The sequence below is a fragment of the Sapajus apella genome, unplaced genomic scaffold (assembly GCF_009761245.1).
Source record: "Sapajus apella isolate SASKATOON/1434 unplaced genomic scaffold, GSC_monkey_1.0 scaffold1, whole genome shotgun sequence".
NCBI classification, from domain to species: Eukaryota; Metazoa; Chordata; class Mammalia; order Primates; family Cebidae; genus Sapajus; species Sapajus apella.
This window is the reverse complement of record NW_022436941.1, coordinates 37,684,648-37,707,062: the sequence shown is the minus strand read 5'-3', so window position 1 is coordinate 37,707,062 and position 22,415 is coordinate 37,684,648. Positions and strand designations below refer to the sequence as shown.

At 35.1% G+C, this 22,415-nt stretch overlaps 1 protein-coding gene across 11 annotated transcripts in view; it reads left to right on the top strand.

Moving 5' to 3' along the window:
- PAM (peptidylglycine alpha-amidating monooxygenase) overlaps positions 1–22,415 on the top strand; it is a 290,725-nt gene that overhangs the window by 251,087 nt on the left and 17,223 nt on the right. For all 11 annotated transcript variants that reach the window (XM_032275516.1, XM_032275511.1, XM_032275502.1 and 8 more), the window contains 7 exons: positions 3,025–3,141; positions 5,378–5,450; positions 7,007–7,217; positions 7,628–7,828; positions 9,943–10,058; positions 15,578–15,677; positions 17,989–18,042. In XM_032275516.1, coding sequence (XP_032131407.1) covers positions 3,025–3,141; positions 5,378–5,450; positions 7,007–7,217; positions 7,628–7,828; positions 9,943–10,058; positions 15,578–15,677; positions 17,989–18,042 — 872 coding nt within the window. The remainder of the gene's footprint in view (positions 1–3,024; positions 3,142–5,377; positions 5,451–7,006; positions 7,218–7,627; positions 7,829–9,942; positions 10,059–15,577; positions 15,678–17,988; positions 18,043–22,415) is intronic.

Below are 22,415 nucleotides of genomic sequence, written 5' to 3'. Positions count from 1 at the left end.
TTGACAAGAATTATGAAGACTCAGTAACTTTCCGTATTCCATAGGTCAGGGTGGGGTAGAAAAGTAATATATTAGTATATTCCAAGGAAATAAACTAAGAATAGGGCCAGGTACAGTGACTCACACCTGTAATCCCAGCACTTTGGGAGGCCAAGGTAGGTGGATGACCTGAGGTCAGGAGTTCAAGATCAGCCTGACCAACTTGGTGAAACCCTGTCTCTACTAAAAATGCAAAATTAGCCAGGCGTGGTGGCACATGCCTGTTATCCCAGCTACCCGGGAGGCTGACGCAGGATAATTGTTTGAAACTGGGAGGCAGAGGTTGTGGTGAGTCAAGATTACACCATTACACTCTAGCCTGGGCAACAAGAGCAAAAATTCATCTCAAAAAAAAAAAGAAAGAAAATATTATATATAGTTTTATTAAATGTAGTGATGTTATATATAGTTTTGCAAAATGGAGAAACAGGGTAAAGGGCACACAGAACTTTTTTATTTCTTACAACTGTATATGCATCTGCAGTTATCTCAATTAAAATTTCCATTTAAAAAGGAGGGCGTAAGGTTTTAACTCCTAATATCAGAAGCATAATTTTCACATTATGTAGATTGCCAATGTGGCTTTACAAAGCACTGAAACATTTCTGAATAATGAGGAATGTGAGATTTAAACCTTGTGTTAGTTCTTTCTCGTGCTGCTAACAAAGACATACATGAGACTGGGTAATTTATAAAGGAAAGAGGTTTAATTGACTCACAGTTCAGCATGGCTAGAGAGGCCTCAGGAAACTTAACATTCAGGCAGAAGGGGAAGCAAACAAATCCTTCTTCATATGATGGCAAGAAGAAGTGCCAAGCAAAAAGTCAAAAAGCCCCTTATAAAACCATCAGATCTCATGAGAACTCACTGACTATCATGAGAACAGCACCCTGGGAGTAATCACCCCATGATTCAATTACTTTCCACCAAGTCCATCCCACAACACATGGGGATTATGGAAATTGTACTTCAAGGTAAGACTTGGGTGGGGACACAACCAAACTATATCAAACCTTAAAAAAAGATAATGAATGAAGAAATTTTAATCTGTTACACATGAATGTGAAGTTTACAACATACTGAGTCTCAGATGTGCTGAACTTGTTAGTCAATATTATAGTCAAGTTGGAAAAATAAAAGATTACTAATGGTTGAATCCAGTACCTTTGTTTTCTGGAGGTATAGTTATAAAGATTTTAGTAAATAAATTCATGTTGAAAATAGAGTTTCAGATAGAGGATAAATTATTTGGTGTTTCATAGTCACAAGAATGACTACATTGAAATTATGCCGTTCTCCCATGATTTAATAATACTATGAATATTCTGACACTGGTTCCTATCTAACAAGATTTCACATTTCTGTTTGATAATGACCTCGTAAATATCTTATGAAATCCGTTTTGTTAATGAGGCTACTTCCATTTCATAAATTTATTATTTTTGTAGATACCACTGTGTGGTTTTAACTGCACATAATAGCATATATAAAGAGTATTACTTACTTTTTAGATTGACAAAGCTGAATCAATATTTTGTGTTCAATTGAATGCATCATTAATAAGAACTACTTCAGGGACTTATTGTTATCTTTCAGGAAAACTATACCCAAAAGACTGTAACAGTCAAGTAGCTCAGATAATTGTGTGATGCAGTTTTTAAATGATCAGAGAATATAATTTAATAATTTTTTGTTCTCCTATTTATGTAGAGTACTGAGACTCTATATAAGTTCCATAAAAATCCCAGCCAACAGATCAAGGGATGCATGACAGATCCGAGCAGTCTGTTACCTTCCCAAATTGCAAATATATAATATCTTAGCAAATATTTAATGTTATTCAGATTCTTCTTTTGGTTAAACAGTTGAACTAAAAAATAATAATACTTTTTTCAAAACCTTGCCTGACACTATAAAGGAAATTCTATTTTTCAGAAATATTCATAAGTCATCTATTGCCTTCATATATATATTTATAAATATACAAACACACTCCCTCCACACTATGTACTGATCCAATCATTTTTTCAGAAGATAATTTTTATTGTATTTATTAAATATACATTTACTTCTCTGTTACAGAAACTTAGAAGAGTTTATCTTTGTCATTCATCCCTATTGACATATGATTTCCCAAACAGAACATGAAATAAGTGCTGTGTCTGTCATAATCTTGAATTTAAGGAATTATATTACTAACAATTTAAATAGAAATATAATGTTGAAGTATATATATGAATATATGTCCATAATATTTTATAATAACCTAAAGGGTACTTGGTTTAAAAGCAGAAATTATCATATTTGAATTTTTAAATTATTGCATAGTTGTTCATTTTGTAGTTATAGAATAGCTGTTATTTGGTAAGTTATATGCCTCTAAGCATATTTTTGTCTCGAGGATAGATTTGGTTTTATAACGTTTAAATATTTTGAACATTCTCTTTTATATCTCTACAATATGTGTTCACATGTTGTATCTATGGCAAATATAATAACAAACATTTTGATCACTACTCTTCCAGCTATTATCATTACTGAGAAAGTTAAGTTAGGTCATATCTAACTTTATAATTTGAAAGAAAATATCTATTGAATGACTGCATACTATTTGGAAGAGCCTTTGAAACTTTTCAGGTACATTAAGAGTTCTTGATCAATGTTTCTCGAACTCCAGTGTGCATAGGATCCACCCATTTCACCCATTGTGAAAATGCAGATACCTTTTCAGTAGGTCTGAAACTGCATTTCCCAGCAATGCCAGTGCTTCTGTTCCACTGACCACCCTGAGTAGTATGGTTCTACATGTTAATGGTGTATATTATAATCCAAATGAATGAAATGTCAAGGACAAAGAGTGAAGTCAAATACATCTATCAGAGCTCTCTTAATTTTGTATTTAGAGCCTCAAGTGAGTGGTCTGCATTTCTCAATTTCTTGGAATTTATGATTGCTTTATTTCCTATTTAATGCATTTTGTTTAGCTCGTTTGACAGCAAGTTTGTTTACCAGCAAAGAGGACTCGGACCAATTGAAGAAGACACTATACTTGTCATAGATCCAAATAATGCTGCAGTACTTCAGTCCAGTGGAAAAAATCTGTGAGTTAAACAACTTGTGTTGTTAAGACTTGTACTACATATATTGAGTATAAAGTGTATCACAGAGTCTTGAAATTTGAGTGCATTGTATAACTGCACTTAAGAAATCAGAAAACTAATTGAGCCATCCCATTTTTCATTTTCTAAATAGGTGTTTCTAAATCTTGACTGAATATTAGAATCATCTGGGAAACTTCAAAAAATTAGATTAATTTATCTGTTGGCCATTTGTGTGTTTTCTTTTGAGAACTGTCTATTCAGGTCCTTGTCTATTTCATAATTGCTAAATGAGCATATTTGAAATGTTCTCATTTCAAAAAATTTAAGTATTTGAGGCAATGAATATGTACATTAGCTTGATTTAATCATGCCACATTGTGTATATATGTGTGTGTGTGTGTGTGTGTGTGTGTGTGTGTGTATATATCTATCTTAACATCACATTGTACCCCATAAATGTATACAATTAAAATTTGTCAATTTGTTATTTAAAAATTTAGATTCAGATTTTGTATATGGTGGGGCTAATACCCTTAAGTTCCCAGGCGATTTTAATATGTGGTATTAAAACTTGTTGCATATTACATATGTAATATATATCTTACCTAGTTGATTAAGTGAGTTGCTGCTCAGCCAGATCTAATGATCCAAACAATTATTCAGCAGAAAAAGGCTTCAGGGCAACCAAAATCATTAAGAATCATTATTAAGAAAAAGAGCTCCTCTTTTCCATCTCAAAATGAATACTAAACAAATGTCATTTTTAGCATTCCTTATCATGCATGTGTAATTTGGCTTTGAAAGCTGCTGATTAGTTAGTCTTATATTAAGATGGCATTTGGCAGCCAAAAAAAAAAAAAAAATTGGCTGGTATTTGTGGTCATTGAAAGAAGTGAGAGAGGCACCTGCTTACAGATCTCCTGAACCCATTGTAACCTGACAGCTTCAGGAACTATATCCTTCTCCATCTGCTTAAGCACAGGGAAAGCCAGCTTCCTCACAAGGTGAGTAGCCACTGTTTTGAGTGCAGCTGCTTGTGGAGATGGTAGTAATGATGCTTAAAATATTTTAACAGCATTTTCAACTTGGTGTGTCAGGGGTGAAATGTTTGAACCTGTTTCATTGGTGCTCTACTCATTAACCAGAAGCACCATCATTCTAGAAAGGAATTAAGTGGAAGGCAGAACAACTACTGCTAAATCAACTTGGCCATCGGTGGAGCATCTGTTTGAAAGCAAATCACAATCCTCATACAGAAATTAGCTGGGCATGATGGTGCGTGCCTGTAGTCCCAGCTACTCGGGAGGCTGAGGCAGGAGACTTGCTTGAACCCAGGAGGCAGAGGTTGCGGTGAGCCGAGATTGTGCCATTGCACTCCAGTCTGGGCAACAACAGCGAAACTCCGTCTCAAAAAAAAAAAAAAAAAAAAAAATCACAATCCTCACATTCGATTGTCAAAACAGGGATCTAGTTCAGCTAATTAGTCAAAATCAGAGTGTTACAGTAGGACTTATGAAACAAAATCTGTGTTGTCAGCACTATGCTAAGATTAGAAGCTAACAGAGCTATTGGATTGTCAGATGTCATTGGACCAAACCACCTCAATGTATTGTCCATGTGTCTGTTAGCCCAGTCCAAGTTCCTTACCCAGAGCATTAAGATTGATTTGCCAGATTAACCTTCTCTAATATATATCCAGCTCACTATTTCACTTTGCTTAGATATTCACAGCCCATGTTGGCTTAAAGTTATGTGCTTTGGGTTTTACTGTCTTTAACAGGCACGCTTTAAAGCCTTTGAGTTATATATTTAATAGTTTATGTTAACACATTACATTTCCTTGCAACATATTTTAACCTCAAACTATAAAAATCCGTTTATATTTCTTAAGATAGTTTTATACATATTTGTAAGATGTTAATATTTATGATCTTAGAACTTGTTTTTAAGTTGATATTGTTTAATATATCATACTTTATAATAAACATTTGTAATGTATATGTAGGTTTAATTTATAAATTTTAATACTGTTAAATACTACTTAAGGTTTGTCACAAAGAGGTCTATTGTAACAGTATTTTTATTAACAATTCATGTTAGTCTTTTCTATAATAATACAAGTATACATTTATCAACTTATAACTTTGTACTGCCTTTACAGATTAATTAGAAAAATTTCCCTCACATATGCTTTGAGAGTAAATATGTAATTAACACAAATATTTTTATTTTGCAGGTTTTATTTGCCACATGGCTTGAGTATAGATAAAGATGGGAATTATTGGGTCACAGACGTGGCTCTCCATCAGGTAGTCTTCCTTTTGGTAATATTCAAATTAGAAGCTAACAGAGTTATGCTTTTGAAGTGCTCTGGAGTTGTATGGGTTGTGTGTGTGTGTGTGTGTGTGTGTGTGTGTGTGTCTCAATAAGTTTATAGCAAGAAAATAGAGCAGCCATGTGTTAGTTCAGCCTGTTATAATAAAGTACCATAGACTGGGTAGCTTATAAACAACAGAAATTTGTTTCTGACAGTTTTGGAGTCTGGAAGTTCAAAAACAGGGTGCCAGCACAGTTGAGTTCTAGTGAGAGCCCTCTTCTGGGTTATAGGCTGCTAATTTCTCATAGTATCCTTGCATGGCCAAAGAGACAGAGTGACAGTAATCTCTGGTGTCTCTTCTTATGGTACTCATCCCATTCGTGAGAACTCTAACCTTTTGTCCTGATTACCTCCCAAAGGCCCCGCTTCGTATTACCATCGTATTGGGGGTTAGGATTTCAACATGTGAATTTGAATTTGAGACATAAACATTCAGTCCATAACAATCTACATCTGAAATATTTCTTTTAGAACTCAATGCTAGGTACAGGTAGAATGTAAATGATGAAGTCATACTTGTCCCTTGAGCCAGATGTGAAGCTTCACTCAAATAACTACATGGGCCCTCCCAACCATTTTCTTAACTTTCTATATTTGCTTTTATTCCCTCTGTTTCTAACTCTGTTGTTGTTGTTGTTGTCGTTGTTGTTTGAGACAGGGTCTTACTCTGTCTCCCAGGCTGGAGTGCAGTGGCACGATCTTGGCTCACTACAGTCTCCATTTCCCAGAGGATCAGCTCAGCCTGCCAAGTAGCTGGGACCACAGTCACATATCGGCATACTTGACTAATTTTTAAAATTTTTTTGTAGAGATAGGGATTTCACCATTTTGCCCAGGCTGGTCTTGAACTCCTGGACTCACGCAATCCACTCACCTCAGCCTTGCAAAGCGCTGTAATTAGGTGTGGCCGTCATGCCTGGCCCTGAGTCTTATTTCTATTTTTTCACTATGTTTTTATGATTTTTTTTCTTATCCTATCTTAATCTTCTATAAATTGAGGCTAGGTCTCTAGTAAATGTGTGTGTGTATATATATATATAGTCAAATCGATGTTCTTTTTAAAAGAAGTTATATCAAGTATAATATACTTTTTATGAATAGGTGATAAATAACTTGGAGAACCAGGGGAAACCATTTATTGCTCATGTGTTATCTGGAGAGTGTTGTAGTATTAGCTAAGGAAAGACAAAAAGGAAACATCGGGATGGACGGAACTGGATATCCATATACTAGTCTCCATTCACCACTAATTAACCAGGTGACCTTGAGCAAATCACTTAATCTTCATAGGCCTTATTATCAAATGAAGGAACCAGACCAGATGATTTCTAGGATTCCATTCAGTTCTAAAAGGTACTAATATTTTCTTTTAGGTAAGTCTCTGGGAGCTTCTACTCCAATTGCTTGTGAAAGTGGTCTTAGTCATTTGGGTGTAAGTCACTAATAACCATGAAAAGTAGGGTAAGGCTTTTGTTCCTTTTTTAAAAGGTGTTCAAACTGGCTCCAAACAATAAGGAAGGCCCTATATTAATCCTGGGAAGGAGCATGCAACCAGGGAGTGACCAGAATCACTTCTGTCAACCCACTGATGTGGCTGTGGATCCAGACACTGGAGCCATTTATGTATCAGATGGTTACTGCAACAGCCGGATTGTGCAGTTTTCACCAAGTGGAAAGTTCATCACACAGTGGGGAGAAGGTACCCATTAAGACTCTTAATCTCCAATTGTAATTCTTAGCCAGTATCATTGGGAACTAGATATTGGCCACCACTCACAGTCTTTGAGACATAATTGTCCCCCACAGTGAAAAAAAGCAGGGTCATTGTATGCATCCAGTTAGCTTGTCTCTCTCTCTCTCTCTCAGACACACAAACACACACACACACACACACACACACACACATCTTATAAGGAAAACAACTGTCCAAATAGGGAGAAAATCTGTAATGTATTTATTATAAAATAAACTTATAAACTGCTTTACCTTATCTTTCCCCTGGCTCCAGGGAGTTAATGGTTTACCAACATCAATTTAGAAAACTACTATAGAGTCAAACTTTGGGTGATTTTTAAAATTGTGTATCTAAGACTTTTCTTTGTTCTGCAGAGTCTTCAGGGAGCAGTCCTCAGCCAGGCCAGTTCAGTGTTCCTCATAGCTTGGCCCTTGTGCCTCATTTGGACCAATTATGTGTGGCAGACCGGGAAAACGGTCGGATCCAGTGTTTTAAAACTGACACCAAAGAATTTGTGAGAGAGATTAAGCATTCATCATTTGGAAGAAATATATTTGCAATTTCATATATACCAGGTATTTCATCTTAATATGTTTGTTGTCTTCTGTCCTACTCTATTCTGTCCTTAAAAATAGTTTTATCTTAATGTGCTCTTTTTATAAGTTTTCTTTCTTGTTAGGAGTTAAAGATGCATTATATTTCAGATCTCAAAGTGTCTTAAAACTGTTAGTGTGTTCTAACTGAGTTTTGATTCAAGTAGTACTATTCATTGTACAGAAACAATGAAGAGCTCAAAGGATTTAACAGCTGTTTGTAAGGGGTTAAAACTGTTCCCAAACATTGATTTTCATTTTCTTTTCATTATGATCATCTCCTCTAGTATTGAATAATTAATATTTGTCTTCACACATCAACAGATGGTATATGTCTGATGAAAATCAGTATTCAAAATACTCGTTTCACATTTTTAAAAACAGTAGTGACCAATATTTTAAAAGATAAAATGTGTAAAAATAAGTGAGGCTTATGTCTAAATACCAAGATAAATAATCAGTAAAATCCTGAATTTTTTTCTCATTTTCAAAATAGATTTTCTTGACTCTAAGAAAATCTGAAAAATAATTCAGACTAATAAAATAAAATACATATAATTTATATTGCAAAACAACTTACTGCATTTAAATAATGAACTACTGAAAATATATTTAATTTCTGAAATTTACATACAATTATTACAATGTTTGTTAAATTGTAATTGAAATAATTGTATATATCTGTGGAGTCTAATGTGATGATTTATGTTTACAATATGGAATGACTAAGTAAGGCTAGTTAGCAAACCCATCACCTCACATACTTATCATGATTTATGGTAAAAACATTTAAACCCTTTTCACATTGGAGTGAAATAAGGTCAATAATATGAAGAATTATTGAAAAATTCACAGGGATAATATATTTTAATAAAAATATCTATACCTGTATTAAAGTAGCATTAACTATAGGGATTACTGTAATATTTATGTTTTTTATGGTATTAAAGCTGCATGTGGCTACTATCTGGACCAAGCAGCCCCCAACTTATTTAGGGCATAAAATAAAGGGACACAGGTGATTGGATAGAGAGCAAATGTGGCTTCCTTAAGGAATTAAGAATAAGTAGTAAGAGGGTCTCAACTATTGGTCCTTATGTTGGTTTTCCACACATTTAAAGAAAAATTTGTCAGGACCATTTACTTAATAAAGAGGGTGATCAAGTTCATAATAAACAAAAATAAATTAAATATAAGAAGAAAAATATCCGTTGAGAAGGAATCTGGTTAAGAACAGAATCTAAGCAAAAGATAATTTTCTCTATAATTTTCCACAATAGTAATTGATGTTTATAGTGTTGTTTATAGTACATCCTAGAAAAAAACTATAATCCTTCAAGAGTGATGAAAATATCTTCAACAGTGGCTTAGCATTAAGTATATTTTAGTATGTTTTAATTCTTTGAAAATGTAGTGTTCAATAATCTGAATTATTTATTTAATGTAGACATCACCATTTTCATTGTTTTGAATAAATAGTATTGTGTTAAGAAATATAATTTTACTACAAAGAGTGTTCATGGCATGAAAATTAAAAAGATGGTCTTTTTTAATTAAGGAAAAAATATGTCTTTGATAATCTGAAATATACATCTAATGTTTTCAAATTATAGTTGTTTAAAATCAGATTGTTCTATATATTCCTATAATTTCACTTATTTTCTTTGATTTTCTCTCAGATTCTCCATGCAGCTATGGAAAATATTACTGATTTTTTAAAAGATCTGAGACTTGGGAATTATTGGCCTAAATAACCTGACTTTCCCCAATTCTTATTTAGGATGCCTGTAATAGCAATATGTGTGTATATCTATATATCAGTATCTATGTATTCTTGATTTCTACTCTTTCCAAGTAGAACAGACATTTCAGTTCCTGATTTTCCCATTACAAGGAGGTTAGTTCTCTAACTTGTTTGTCCCTGATCTGGTTACTCAAGAAGAGACACTTGCTAAATATTTTATATTCTGCTTTTGTTGCCGATTGTAGGGACCAGGTCGACCCTAAATATATTGTTTGTATAATGTACATGCATATATAGGAAGTCCATACTTACCCATATTTTAAAGCAAGGTTAACTGGATTTGCTGTTGCAGGCTTGCTCTTTGCCGTGAATGGAAAGCCTCATTTTGGGAATCAAGAACCCATACAAGGATTTGTGATGAACTTTTCCAATGGGGAAATTATAGACGTCTTCAGGCCAGTGCGCAAGGTATTTACATACCTTATCTAGGTTTCAATTTTCATGAGAATAAAACTAAAATATAAATCTTGGCGTTCAATCTTGAATAGTTTTTTAAAAACTTTTAAGAAGATGTGATAACTTTCTTAGCAAGGTTGATGGGAGTGTTCTATTATGACGTGTGATTTAGAATAAATGTCCTTGGCTATTCCTAGATCAGTTTCTTCAGATGCAAATTAACACCTTGTGCAGTTCTAAGGTTCTTAGTATACATTGCATATGATGGCAGGTTTTTAAACTCACTGTAGTTAGAATACAAAAAATAAATCAGTCTCTTTCTAGTTTTATCCAAGTAGAGAAAATATCACATGTTTAAGTGTACTCTTATAGTTCTCTTAGGCCCAATAGAAATCTTATTTGCTTTCTTTATTGCTATGACTGTACTAAGCAACAAGACTTGAAAATAGCACTTCCTGGAATTTATTCAAGTTCTAAAGATTTGGTTTAGTTAAGAAACCAAAAGCTACTTTTGGCTTCAAAAGTGTTTTGCCACTGTTTATTCTAATGTTCTCTTTATAAACATAGTAACTGTGTTCAGTGTGCCCATGGCCCTTCTGTCTTCTCAGTGTACTTGGCAGTATGATTGCCAGAGTGATCAGAATGTTCTCAAACACTGTATGAATGTGCTTGGAGTATATCAGATTTAGAAAACTCAGTCTCTAAAATGCTGCAAATAAGTGTTCTTCTTCAAAACATGTAAATTTCATTGTTAACTGGATCAAAGTACAACTATCCTCAGCTACTGAACCAAGTTTATATCTTGATACTTATAATGTTATATTATTTTTAAGATACCAGATTTGGTAATTTAAAAAACTTTTAAATGCCTCAATATTATATGTTATTTTTAATTAATTTTTATTTGTAATTTGTGTGGTTACAAGGTACATGTGTATATTTATGGGGTACATGAGATATTTTAGTACAGTTATGCCATGGGTAATAATCACATCATAGAAAATTGGGTATCCATTCCCTCAAGCATTTATCCTTTGTGTTACAACAATCTAATTATACTCTTTCGGTTATTTTAAAATATACAATTAAATTATTGTTGAGGATAGTCCTACTGTTGTGCTATCAAATACTAGGTCTTACTCATTCTATCTGATTTTTTTTGTCTCCATTAACCATCCCCACCTACTCCCCCCACTTCCCCACCCCCACAACACACACACACACACACACACTTACACACACACACACACACACTGCCCAATACCCTTCCCGGGCTCTGGTAATCATCATTCTGTTATATATATCTATGAGTTCAATTGTTTTGATTTTTACATCCCACACATGAGCGAGAACATGTGATGTTTGTCTTTCTGTGCCTGGCTTATTTCACTTATCATGTTTGTTCTCCACTTCCATCCATGTTATTGCAAATGACAGAATCTCATTCTTTTTGTGGTTGAATAGTATTCCATTGTGTATATGTAACACGTTTTCTCTATCTATTCATCTGTTGATGGACACTTAGGTTGCTTCCAAATCTTGGCTATTGTGAACAATGTTGCAACAAATGTGGAAATACAGATAGCTCTTTGATATACTGATTTCTTTCCCTTTGGACATATAACCAGCAATGGGATCCCTGGATTGTATGGTAGCTCTACTTTTAGTTTTTTGAGGAACCTCCAAACTGTTCTATGTAGTTTTACTAATTTACATTTTCTCCACATCCTCACCAGCATTTGATATCACCTGACTTTTGAATGAAAGTCATTTTAACTGGGGTTAGATGACATTTCATTGTAGTTTCGATTTGCATTTCTCTGATGATCAGTGATGTTTAGCACTTCTCCATGCGTCTGTTTCACACTTGTATGTCTTTTTTTGAGAAATGTCTATTCAAATCTTTTGCCTATTTTTTAATTTAATTATTAGATTTTTTCCTATAGAGTTGTTTGAGCTCTTTATATATTCTAGTTATTAATCCCTTGTTAGACAGGTAGTTTGCAATTATTTTTTCTCATTCTGTGATTTGCCTCTTCACGTGATTGATTGCTTCCTTTGCTGTGCAGACGATTTTTAGTTTCATATGATCCCATTTGTTGATTTTTGCTTTGGTTGCCTGTGCTTGTGGGGTATTCCAGTATCAGTTCCTTTCTTTAGGTTTCTATTTATATAAACATATAAGATTTAAAAAAAATATTTCACCAGAAAAGCAGTAGGCAATGGAATTTCAAAGCATAATAGCCCTGTAGAAAGAAATTTATTATACTGATAATAAACATTTTATTTCTATATTGTTTTAGAGCCTTATTGATTATCCAGTCTTCATTGTTGTGCCCCTTTGAGCTAACTTCCTCATATCTGTTGGTAAAGGAAGTAAGATACTTACCTTTCTTTCAGTTCTTTACTTTCTATTAGTGGAGTGTTTGCCTTGCTCATTCTTTTAATAATAATGTACTGTGTCAACCAGGATATTAACTTTCAATTCAAATATGCATCTAGAAATCAAAACTAAGTGCTAAGCAAGAGGCTAAATGAGCCTGAACCTCATAATAATCTGAAGAGTTCTCAATTAAAATTTCAAAAGCATTGTACTTTCATCAGATATTAAGCAAAGAATAAGTCAGAATATGTGGGTCAATACAGCAAATGTGAAAAGACAGTCTAACCCCAAGATGAAGTTTGCTTTTCCTTTCAGTAAACAAGACTTGATATCACACCAAAACATAGAAATGTATCCTGTGTTGACTCAGTAAACTGAAATCAGTTTATAAATCTCTCAGAATTTTTATAAATTAGATTATTATCACAAAGACTGAGTTTGGGTGAAGGAAATAATATAGCACTTTGACTCCTGTGTAAAAAGGGATTCCTCTTCAAGTCAAAGGTCAAGTTTTACATAAAGGAGTTGTGCTTCTGTTCGTGCATAGCTACTACTTATCTCCTCACATTTCAGTTCTCCATCTTCTACTATTACATTCTTTAGAGATGCTCCATCTGAATGTAGGAACTCTGTCTTTATGTCTATGCAGGGAAGCTTAGACAGTAGGACAATAAAGAAAATGGTTTTATCAAATGTTATCAAAAAGGCTATGAAAGAAAAATACACATTGTTACTCCCAAAGTCATTCCCCTGTAATCAAAGGACAGACTTGTGGTCCCTCTTTATCTGCTTTTCCACACACCCTTCAGACAGGCATTTTTTGACATCTTCTGTATGGCAGCTCATATGAAAAAGGAAGAGAATTATCCCCATCCTTCCATACAAAAAGAAAAAAAGTGAGCCCATATTTAAGCCGTTTTTCCAGCCTTCACAATGGTGATTAAAATGACAGTATTTGAGCTGAAAGGTTCACCTAAGTTAAATTACTTCTTCAAGCTATATTAGAGTAGCATGCATGGATCTCAAACCTAGCTGTTCTGACTTTGAAATGTGCTTAACCTTTTTATTCCTGAAGTACACACTGATATGCCAAGGGCTATATTAAACCACAACATAAACATTGTGCAACTTAGAAGAACTGTCTTTCTTAATATTAAGTAGATTTCAACTTACTATGTTGAAGCAAATTATGCTGTGGAGTAGAACACACATTTCCTTATGAATTTTTTAAATAAAATACAAGATTTTGAAGGCAGCTTGCTCCAGGCTTTGTCACCAGATGCCTGGTGAAGATGCTATCAAGCTTTTCTCACATCCATTTTATTTTGCTAGGGGGTACCTCAAAAGAAGAGTTTGCAAAGGCTAGACTAGAAGATCTTTAAATCTGTGTAAGTCTAAAATACTAAAACTTGATCCTAAAATTTAACGACATAATTTTGTTTCAAATGACACAAAGCAGTAGAACATTTCATTGAAAAGATTACAACTGAGTGCTTCTGATTGCAACAAGATAGAGACCCACCTACTAAGCCTCCCCCTGAGTTCCTATAGTGGCCCCAGAGTACTGTATTTCTAGCAGAACACTTGGCTCCTGGATCAGATTGAGAGCCACTAATAAAGGTTTATTATTATTTTAGCCTTGAATTTATGACATACTGTGATTTATTTAAAGCAAAGTTCTTAGTTCTTAGCCAGTGAATAGTTGACACATTCCCTCCTCACCTTTATCCCTCCATCATTATATTTTTCCTATCAGAAAATACAAAGTATTCTACAACCACATGTTTTACAAAACAATTTCTAAGAACATATTCTGGTATAGAACAGGAGTGGCCTATAATTTGGTAGTCTTTTGCCATCCATTAGCTGAGCCCCCAAAAAAGATGAACATTTAATGACAAGCCTGTGAAATTTCAGCAGGGCAGCATTTTGATTTCTGGCTCTCTGTTTTTCTCTACACATTTGTCACAGCTCATTTGAAAGTATGGAAAAATAAGCCTTCTTGGCATGGCTATCTCATTTTTCTTTTCAGTGTGATAAACTTGATGATTTCTAAAACACAATAGTATCTCCAGAGCATGTATTCTTCTGCCCCTCCTAAACTGAGCTAGGAACAGTAGTTTGTCTCATTAGTAACCTTTGGACTCAGCACATCAGAATAGGCAGATGTTGGCTGATGACCCCACAGTCTGGATACTCACTAGTCATATTTTTGATACCTGTGTATCCAAGCAGGCCTTCTGTCCTCAAAGGTGAAAGAAGTTATCTATATCATGCCAACTGGCAGACCCAGGGCACCTTTAGAGGCATCCAAAGACAGATGGAAATGTCAGCAGCACAACATTTTAAGGCTACTCTTCCAAGAACTAGTTTGGTGACCCTGAAAGAAAGTCATAAAAGGATCTCCCCTGTCTCTTGTGTCCTCATGATGGAGATGACAATGATTTGAAACAGAGAAAGGCATATTAAAATACAGAGAATCTGAATTAGGTACAATAGTCCAGGAAGTACTTGGAGATAACACTCAATTTGTTTCCTTTGATGACTGAAAACATCACAAACATAAGACTTCAAGAGTATAAAACCTCACATTATTACATATCTTAGTGTACATTTCAAAAATTAAATGTCCTGAATCTCTGAAATGATTGCTTATCAATAATAAATAGATAGTTTTTAAGGTAGTACATATTAGCCTGATAGGAATAATAAAAATTAATGCCTAGTGTTCTTGACTTGTATAAATTAAAACAAGTAAATTTGATAGTTATTTAAAGGTAGAAGAAACATGAAGGCCAAAATCAATATAAATAACTAGACAGATAATGCAACACTAAAGTAAACAGTATTGTAAAAAATAATCTACCCATAAATTTTCACACTGAAAAGACTTGAAAGTCAGTGGTGGGGGTTCCTTAGCATTTCCCAGTGCTTAGCATTATGCCTGGCAGAGTCAGGACCCAATGAATGAATGAATGAATGAATGACTCCCTTCAGCCTAGAGTTGCTTCAATAGGAATTATTTTTGCTTTGGTTTGAGTAACATGTTCCGTTGATTGGTTTTGGGCTTTGCTTTGTTTTTCTGCCTTTTCATGAAGGATTCAAGTAAAGGCTCACCACTCTAACGTGTGGCTTCTTGTTTTGGCAGCACTTTGACATGCCTCATGATATTGTTGCATCTGAAGATGGGACTGTGTACATTGGAGATGCTCATGCCAACACTGTGTGGAAGTTCACCTTAACTGAGAGTATGGTGTTCACAGTATTATTGTTCACATTTTCCCTCAGTTTGATTGCTTAAAAGCATATAAAGCAAAAACATTTACATTTCCTTCTCTTTTTACTGATGCGAGTAGAAATCAAGGTATAAGGCAGTTGTTAAAAGATCTATTTGGTGTCCATTAAGTGGAAAGAAATATCATTTTTTTGCTGGCACTCATCCCCTTGTTTCCACAGATATTCCACAGGAAATTCTTGATGCCTGAAGTACTGTCTGTTATATTAAAAGTCAATGTTAATTCCAGCTTAGCTCCAGAAGAAGGGAGGGGGCTTTGGCAAAGCAGAGGGGCTGACTTCTTTCCATAAGGCATCACTCCCCATATGGCCCTTTAGCTCTCAGTAGCTGCTGAGCATCTAGAGATAGCAGCATTTGTGTGAGACATATTATCCCAAAAAGGAAGCACTTTGAATTTTCCACTCGGACCTCAGCTTTCCCAAAGAACCGAATTGCTATATTATATGTAATTTTCTCTGGGTATAGTTTTGCTCCATCAGGATCCTGTCACCTAGTTTTGGAGTTTTTCTAATTGCAATTTGGACGTCATTTTTAATCCCTAAAAAGTATACTAACTTTTAACCCCTAATATCATGCTAAAAAAAATAATTGTTTTAAATTGAAGTGTACCAAATGTCTGCTAGGACACAAACTTGAATGTGCAGAGATACTTTTAAAACATGTCAGGGCCCAAATACGAGAAGGTGAGAGCAAGGCAAATAATTGAGGATGATAGATTTGAGATATCAGGAGCTGCAACAGGTAGTTTTAGGCAACGACAAAAAAAGATATGTAAACTTGATAAAAACATTAATTATAAAAAGAAAAACAAATTATAAAAAGGCAAGAAAACAAATTACAACAGTAAAATCCAGAGTTCAAACACATAATCAGATGTCATACAGGTCTTGAATCTCAATTAATTTGGTAACTTTTGTAGTCAGAACCATCCTTTGCAATTGTGTAAAAAGAACCAAGTTTGGGTTGAGTGAGCAGAGATGCCCATGGACTCTGCCACTCCAGCAGTAGCTTCACATTTCCCTTGCAAATGTGTCTTTCACCACCTGAATTGTCAAAGAGGATCCAGAAGGCATGGGCAGACAAGAAGGCATACATGGATGGATAACCCCCAACTGAATGACTAAACTGAGGATTTTCAGAACAAAAACAAATGCATAAATACTTTTAAAGTTGGAGAAGACTTCAGAAGAGAATATCTAGCCAATATCTTAAGTTTATGGATAGGAATATTATGCCTGAACTCATTAAGATTTCAACTTGAGACCCTTTACACCAGTGAACCCCAACCATTTTGGGATTAAGGGACCAGTTTCATGGAAGAAAATTTTTCCACAGACCATGAGCAGAGGGAATGGTTTTGGCATGAAACTGTTCCACAAGGAGCACACAACCTAGATCCCTTGCATATGCAGTGCACAAAAGGGTTCAGGCTCCAATGAGAATCTAATGCCATCACTGATTTGACAGGAGGCAGAGCTCAGGTGGTTATACTCACCTGCCTCTCACCTCCTGCTGTGCATTCCGGTTCCTAACAGGCCACAAGCTGGGGTTTGCCGACCCCTGCTTTATACCACCCTAGTGGTTTGATACTCAGAAGATGTATGTCTGAGTTACCTGGGTGGAAATGTCACAATACACATGGCTAGTCCCCAAGTCCCCACTCAGGATCTGTAGAAAGAAGAGGAATAATATTATGTGTATTTCAGAAAGTTCTCCCAAGTGACTTTGGTACATCTCCTGATGGAAAAGTGCTGCAATATGGCATTCAGCTTCAAAATAGAGATACCCTCTGCATAGAGCAGAGTGCAGTGAATCTGGAAAATAGTACCTCTCAAACAGTAAGACTGCCACTGAAGACTAAATCGATGTTTCATTTATTTGCATCCTTGTAGTTAATTGGTCAAATTCATTAACATCAACTAGAAGACTGGTAACCCAACATGGTAGAACTAGTAATCAGTCTAAGATATTGTCAACATGAAAACAGCACCACTTAGTCTTTCAGAAATAATAAAATATTATGAACTCCACAAGAAAAACTCATTCTAAATATGAAGTCCTTATTTAGCTTTCCCTAGGAGAGTTTATCCAGCATTCATGGACCACCTAATTAGTGGTTTGTATTGAACTCTTTCCTAATATAATAATGCATTTGATGAATTAAGGAAATATTTTCCACTGAGCAAAATTAATATCAAAGTTAAATTTTCAAATGTTCTTTTTGGGGATTCTGACTTTTCTCTCTCCTTGCTGTGCTGTTACAGAAATGGAACATCGATCAGTTAAAAAGGCTGGCATTGAGGTCCAGGAAATCAAAGGTTGGTCAGATTCCTCTTATTACTGTAAAACCAAAGTCTAGCTGTTTTGAATTATTTTATGGCCTTTGATTGCAACTTTAAAAATTACCGGGCTAAAAATATAATCTGGTAAATTATCCATGACTTCTGCTACGTACTGAGCCTTTAAACCTGTATGTTGCCACTTCTCTTTTTTTGATAAATGGAGCAGTCATAATGAGTTCAAATTACTGATTTCATGTGATGGAAACTGATTGACGATATAAGAAATCTGTAACTCGTGAGCCAGAGATATTCAGAAAAGAAAAAAAGTCAGCCACTTTGGGGAGTACATTAACCTCAAGCAAGTAGAAAAACACACTTTGGCATACTGGAAAAGCCTTTCCTTAATAGGCCCTAATATAAAGGAGTAAAAAATATCTTTGGTGGGTCAGCGCTATAATGGTATGAAAAGATTAGCTGTTTCTTTAGCTTCTATCTTAGTACCATTCAGCTCCCGAGATTTACTGAGGGTCTTTTGTGTGTAAGGCACTATAGCAGGTCTAAGGGAAATCAGACTGCACCTGACCTTATAGCCTTATAAGAAAAGAGGGGGAAGTCTCATACGTATACATATATACAAATAACTATATCACTGGTATATAATATCAGGACTAAGGAAATGAGATTTAGCTATTGATAAGCAACCACTGGATTTATATGGAGTCCATGTCAACTTATTTTATCTCTTTCCTAGAATCAGTTATGTTTTTACATTTCTAACATCTGCAAGGTTTTGACATGTACACATCATTTACAGTTAAGGACTCACCATGAGTTTCTCATGTTACCTAATATTTAAGTAACAAGGTATTCCATTATTAGTTGCTTTACAAATGATTTACTTAGATATTCAGATACAACCCTAGGCTTACTTGTTTTCTTTTCTTATCAAAGCAGCTGGAAAAAAGATGAAAGAAGCAACAGCAAGGGGGAGTTTAAGGATTTTATGTAGGCAGATAAGGAAATATAGCCAGCTCAATGGGCAGTATAATATTATAAAATAAATAGCAATTGTTTGGCATTTGTAGAGATTCTATCCAAGTGACACTACTAAGTGGCATTCATGTCACACTCATACACTAAGGACAGTTCCTGATCTTCTAGTTGTAGGTCTTTGCTATATGTAGAATTATTGATAAGTTCTGTTTGTCCTGGAATAAAGATGTTAGGAAAGATGATATTGTTAATGATAGCTATCACTGACAGAGCAGAAACAATGGGCTATACAGAAATTATAAATTTAATCCTTATACCAACAATGTGATAACTGCTATTTTCCCCATTTTACATATGAGGAAATTGAGGATCAGAATTACTATTAAGATAGTAAGTGTTAGAGTTAAGTTTTAAACCAAAATCTGTCTGGTCCCAAAGCCTGCACTCTTAACCACTATTACTGTACTGCTGAGGAGAGACCAATACCTCCAATTCATTCCCGATAAATTCTTTCAAGAGCTACAGGTTGGGAATGGGTATAGTTTACTCTGAAACATCTAGAATTTTAAAATCAAATCTTTTCTATTTAAATAGATCTCACAAAAAAATTCTAGGTGGTACTGGTTGGCCTATTGAGAACAGCTTAGCCATACTGACCACATCTTAGCTGGTCAATTAAGGATAAATAATGCTGGCATGCCGGCCATTTCCTCTCGCCTCTGTGCACACCACTGAGTCCAATTGATCAGAAACCGTCCGGCTGTGTAGTCAAACCAAGCAGTTCAAACAGTACATTTTATTGAAATGTCTTGCCTTGACAGTCCAGTTTTAATAGTTAACCAAACTCAAATGAAGTTGTCTCTTCTTCTTTGAAACCCATATGACTCTCATTAAACCTTTTTTTTTGAGATTATATTCTTATTACAAAGGGAATGTAAATCATGCTGTATCTCTAGATCCTTGTGTTTTATCAATATGTGGAAGCTCAATTCAAACCATCCATTATAAAAGCGAAGGGAAAACACAATTTCAGACGTAATCATCTTGTAGTTGCATGTTAATTTTAAATCCCAAAATTTGAGTTGCCTTTGATAACACTTGTCCCTACTATGAATGGTTATATAACTAATTACTAATAAGGAGATTTTAGAGCCAGTGTTCTAAGGAAGTTGTAAGGATGAGATAATTTGAGATGATTAAAAAACAAGCGAAAAGGATTTAAATTTTCAAATAGTTACTAGAGATAAAAGAAGTATATCAATATCTCACCAAAGCATAGTTCTCACACCCAAACCCACCCCCCAGTTAAAGATGATAATGGCCAATCATTTTCAATAAAACTTTTTAAAAAGAAAAAAACCTCCTTAGTGCAGTTAGCTTCTTAGCCCTTGTGGTAAGCAACACATTGTAAGGAAGCACATACACATTTAAGAAAAAAATATCTCATTGGTGCTATATGCCCTTTTCATGTCTCCTAACCAGTTACTTCCTAGTATGCCATTGGCCTTCAGCCTTCAGTTCTGTCTGTGATGAACTGGGAAACAATTGGTGTACTGCTGTAGTAAGACTGTCCCTCCCTTCCTGTCCCAGTTATTCCAATTTCAAGTGGTCTCTAGACTTCTATTAGGGAGAGAGATATTTGCACATTCATGTATATATGTGCACTTACACAGGAATGCAGCTAGCCTCCCTTTCTAAATGCATTGCTTTAAAGAAGAAGAAAATAGCTGTGCTACATCAGCTTTTAGAAAATTTAGATATTTCCAGATATCTATAGAGCTTCTACCAGGGCTTGCATTCTTATAAGATTTTATGTCATGTTTATTCTACCTAGAATACAAGTGGCATCTTATATGACAGAAAAATGGTCATTCTAGGTGCCTCCTATTTTCCAGAAACCTAGTGTTCTGGCTAATCTTAGAGCTTCTTCACTCTTCATCCATCATGGATGCTCCAAATTACTCAGATTTTTAATAAAATAATTTAGTATAAAGAGTGAAAGTGGCAGAATTTGGATGATTCTTCATGCTTTCAGTGGGATTCTTAGACTCCTGAATTATAATTATTGTTTTAGGGATTTTACCCCACATATAAGTGCTTTTGTGAAGAGCAGAAATATTGTTATTTTTTTTCCTTTAGAATGGAACATTTTAAATTTTTTTTTTTTTGAGACGGAGTTGCGCTCTTGTTACCCAGGCTGGAGTGCAATGGCGCGATCTCGGCTCACCGCAACCTCCGCCTCCTGGGTTCAGGCAATTCTCCTGCCTCAGCCTCCTGAGTAGCTGGGATTACAGGCACGTGCCACCATGCCCAGCTAATTTTTTGTAGTTTTAGTAGAGACGGGGTTTCACCATGTTGACCAGGATGGTCTCGATCTCTTGACCTCGTGATCCACCCGCCTCGGCCTCCCAAAGTGCTGGGATTACAGGCGTGAGCCACCGCGCCCAGCGAACATTTTAAATTTTTAGGCTTTTAAGAAAAATAGAAAGCACCTTTTAAATCTTAAATATATTCCAGCTGGTTCCAAAAGTTAGATTGTTCAAGTATTTTTAGTAGATAACACTCAAAATATCATAAGTGATGTGAAAATCAAGAATTTCTAAAGTGCTGTGTATGTATTCTATCTTAGCAAGTTGATTGCCTCATTCTCATTCCTTTCTATGAATACTAAACTCATTCTTCTAGTCTTTCACCTATAGCTTCCATAGTTGCTTCCATTTAATGGTGCCCAATTCTGGTTCTGCCTTATTCATAGAAAGATATGAGCTGGTATAGCCATTGTATATTAGGTGCAGATAAACTTAATAAATGACAGGCAGAAAATGCTGGGTAACTACTCTGGTAATACCCACCTTCAAACAGAAACAAATCTTGCTTCCAAAAGGAGCAAGTTCTTCAATGTCAACCAACATCTTTGGCCTAGGTTTTTTAATTCCATGATCTATTTATTGCAATTTTCTTATTTAAATTTAGAATAAGTTTAAATCTAGAGCAATTTTGTATATCTTTCCTATAGTAACCAAAAAAAAAAAAAAAAGACAAAATAATTATTAGTGCTCAGAAAGAGTAGAAATCACACCTGTATTCCCCTCAGAAACTAGACATAGAAGTTCTGTTTGAACCATCTCGAGGTCTATGAACCAACCCCTTTGCTTCTCTCCCTTTCAAGTTTCAAGAGTCACACGAGTGATGTGGCACATATACACCATGGAATATTATGCATCCATAAAAAATGATGAGTTCGTGTCCTTCATAGGGACATGGATGAACCTGGAAACCATCATTCTCAGCAAACTGACACAAGAGCAGAAAATCAAACACCGCATGTTCTCACTTGTAGGCGGGTGTTGAACAATGAGAACACATGGGCACAGGGTGGGGAGCACTACACACTGGGGTCTGTTGGGGGGATATAG